This window comes from Calonectris borealis, chromosome 2, assembly GCF_964195595.1.
Source record: "Calonectris borealis chromosome 2, bCalBor7.hap1.2, whole genome shotgun sequence".
In the NCBI taxonomy this organism is placed as follows: domain Eukaryota; kingdom Metazoa; phylum Chordata; class Aves; order Procellariiformes; family Procellariidae; genus Calonectris; species Calonectris borealis.
In genome coordinates this window covers 122,586,801-122,588,724 of record NC_134313.1, presented here as the reverse complement: position 1 = coordinate 122,588,724, position 1,924 = coordinate 122,586,801, and the positions used below count along the sequence as shown (strand labels likewise).

Here is a 1,924-nt window from a genome sequence, read left to right as displayed (position 1 = left end):
TTAGTTTCTGACTTCTTAAGTATTTAAGATCTTGATGTTGCTTTGAAAGTAAATCTTTAGTACCTACCTGTTCATGCTCTAGTCATAAGAGGAAATGACTCCTTTCTCTCCCAAAACCGGGATACATAAGGTAGTTTCACTGCTTCTTTTTGTCTCTTAAAACAGAAGCCTCCACAGCGGGACTTTAGTTATTGGGTTGATCTTCACAAAAATTTTGGTTTGATTGTTGCGGTTCTTCGAAGTAGCTGCTGGAGAACAGCGCAAGGTTTGCACAGACAAATGGATGAAGAACATTACCCACCCAATTCAGATTATAATTACTCATACGAATACTCTTTCAATGAAAGCAATGTCTGCGAAATGGGTGACTATTTTGTATTTTACACCCATCTCACTACTGTCCTCTACACTCTGGCATTTTTGCTCAGCCTGCTAGGAAACACTCTAGTGTTATGGATCCTGTTCAAATATGAAAACCTTACATCTTTAACGAACGTCTTCATCATGAATCTCTGTGTCTCTGATTTAGTCTTCTCCTGCATGCTGCCTTTCTGGGCAGTGGACCAGTCCTTTGGGTGGATTTTTGGTGAGTTCCTTTGCAAAGCCGTGAATGCTGTTTTCTCCATCGGCTACTACAGCGGCGTTTTCTTTTTGACTCTCATGACTATCCTGCGGTACTTGTCCGTAGTGAACCCCATTTCGACTTTGAGATCCCAGACGCAGTGCTGTGGTTTTCTGGTGAGCTTGGTTGTTTGGACTGGTAGCATATTAATTGTGGTTCCTGAGGTGATTTACACCACAGTGCAAGAAAACTTGGAAGGGGACAAGACCTGTGATTATGCTGACTGGAAATGGAAAAAGGTGGACATTTATCAAAGAAATGTACTCTTCCTGTTTTCCTTTGGGGTTATCGTATTCTGTTACTTCAAGATACTGATAATCCTGCTCAGAGCAAGATCTCGCAGAAAGCACAGAACTGTGAAACTCATCCTTATTATTGTGGTGGCTTTTTTCCTGAGCTGGGCACCTTACAACATCCTCAGCTTTCTGATTACGTTTCCACCACCTACCTGTCAGTATGAAAAAGACTCCAACCTTGCCTTTCACATCAGCCGTAAAATTGCTTTCTTCCACTGCTGCCTCAACCCTGTGCTCTACGTATTTGTTGGAGTCAAGTTCAAGAGGCATTTGTTACGTTTATGCAGTCAGTATTTACCCTGTGGCAACGGTCAAGTCTCCAGCCCCAGGATCTGCTCTCAAGACAAATTTCACTACGAAGGTGCGTCCATCTACTGAAGCGAGACCTGTTAGCACTAATCCTGGATGAACTTTCAGATTTTAAAAGCCGGGGATAAACTCTAATTCTTAGAGGCACTTCCCTGAGAAAGACACAGAAATTTACTCTTTGCAAACATGCTGTGTACGGAAAGTAATAAAAAAATGTATATTTGCAGTGGGATGGAGAGCTGAGAATGATGAGAAATTACTTCATTGGCCTGTAAGTCTTATCTTTATGATTTTTTGCGCAGTGAGATGGATTTTCTCTCATTTATAGTTTCTTTTTAAAAGCAAAAAAAAATATTGCTTTTTCCTCTGGGAGCTAAAACATCAGGTTTTAACATAAATGGTGTTGCATGTTGCTTTCTTGCTTGACTTAAAATACTTGGATTGTATATAGCAATGGATGCGTATGTATTTCTGTAGCTTTTAATGATTTACAGTGTTTATCAGTGCTGAACTCATTGGTTCTCTCTTTTTGGGGCTCTCAGGATTAACTGGCCTGACAATAGCTGCAAGACTTCAGAGTCTCTGAAGTTCTCAGTGCAAATGTTCTTTTATCTCTTGGTAGGTAAATATATATAAAACTAGCTTAGTGTAAAAGTAGTCTTTTGGGTCTGACATGGACATTTTGGGAGAGCCCTAG

General features: G+C 40.4%; 1 protein-coding gene across 1 annotated transcript; it reads left to right on the top strand.

Annotated features, from left to right (window-relative positions):
• Nucleotides 1–279: 279 nt before the first annotated feature.
• On the top strand, nucleotides 280–1,412 carry XCR1 (X-C motif chemokine receptor 1). Its single transcript, XM_075140745.1, has one exon. It carries the CDS (start codon nucleotides 280–282, stop codon nucleotides 1,294–1,296), a length of 1,017 nt encoding a protein of 338 aa, XP_074996846.1. The 3' UTR covers nucleotides 1,297–1,412.
• Nucleotides 1,413–1,924: the final 512 nt, after the last annotated feature.

What these genes read in the sequence shown, in the direction of transcription:
- XCR1 (XM_075140745.1), top strand. Translation starts at nt 280, where the DNA reads ATGGATGAAGAACATTACCCACCCAATTCAGATTATAATTACTCATAC.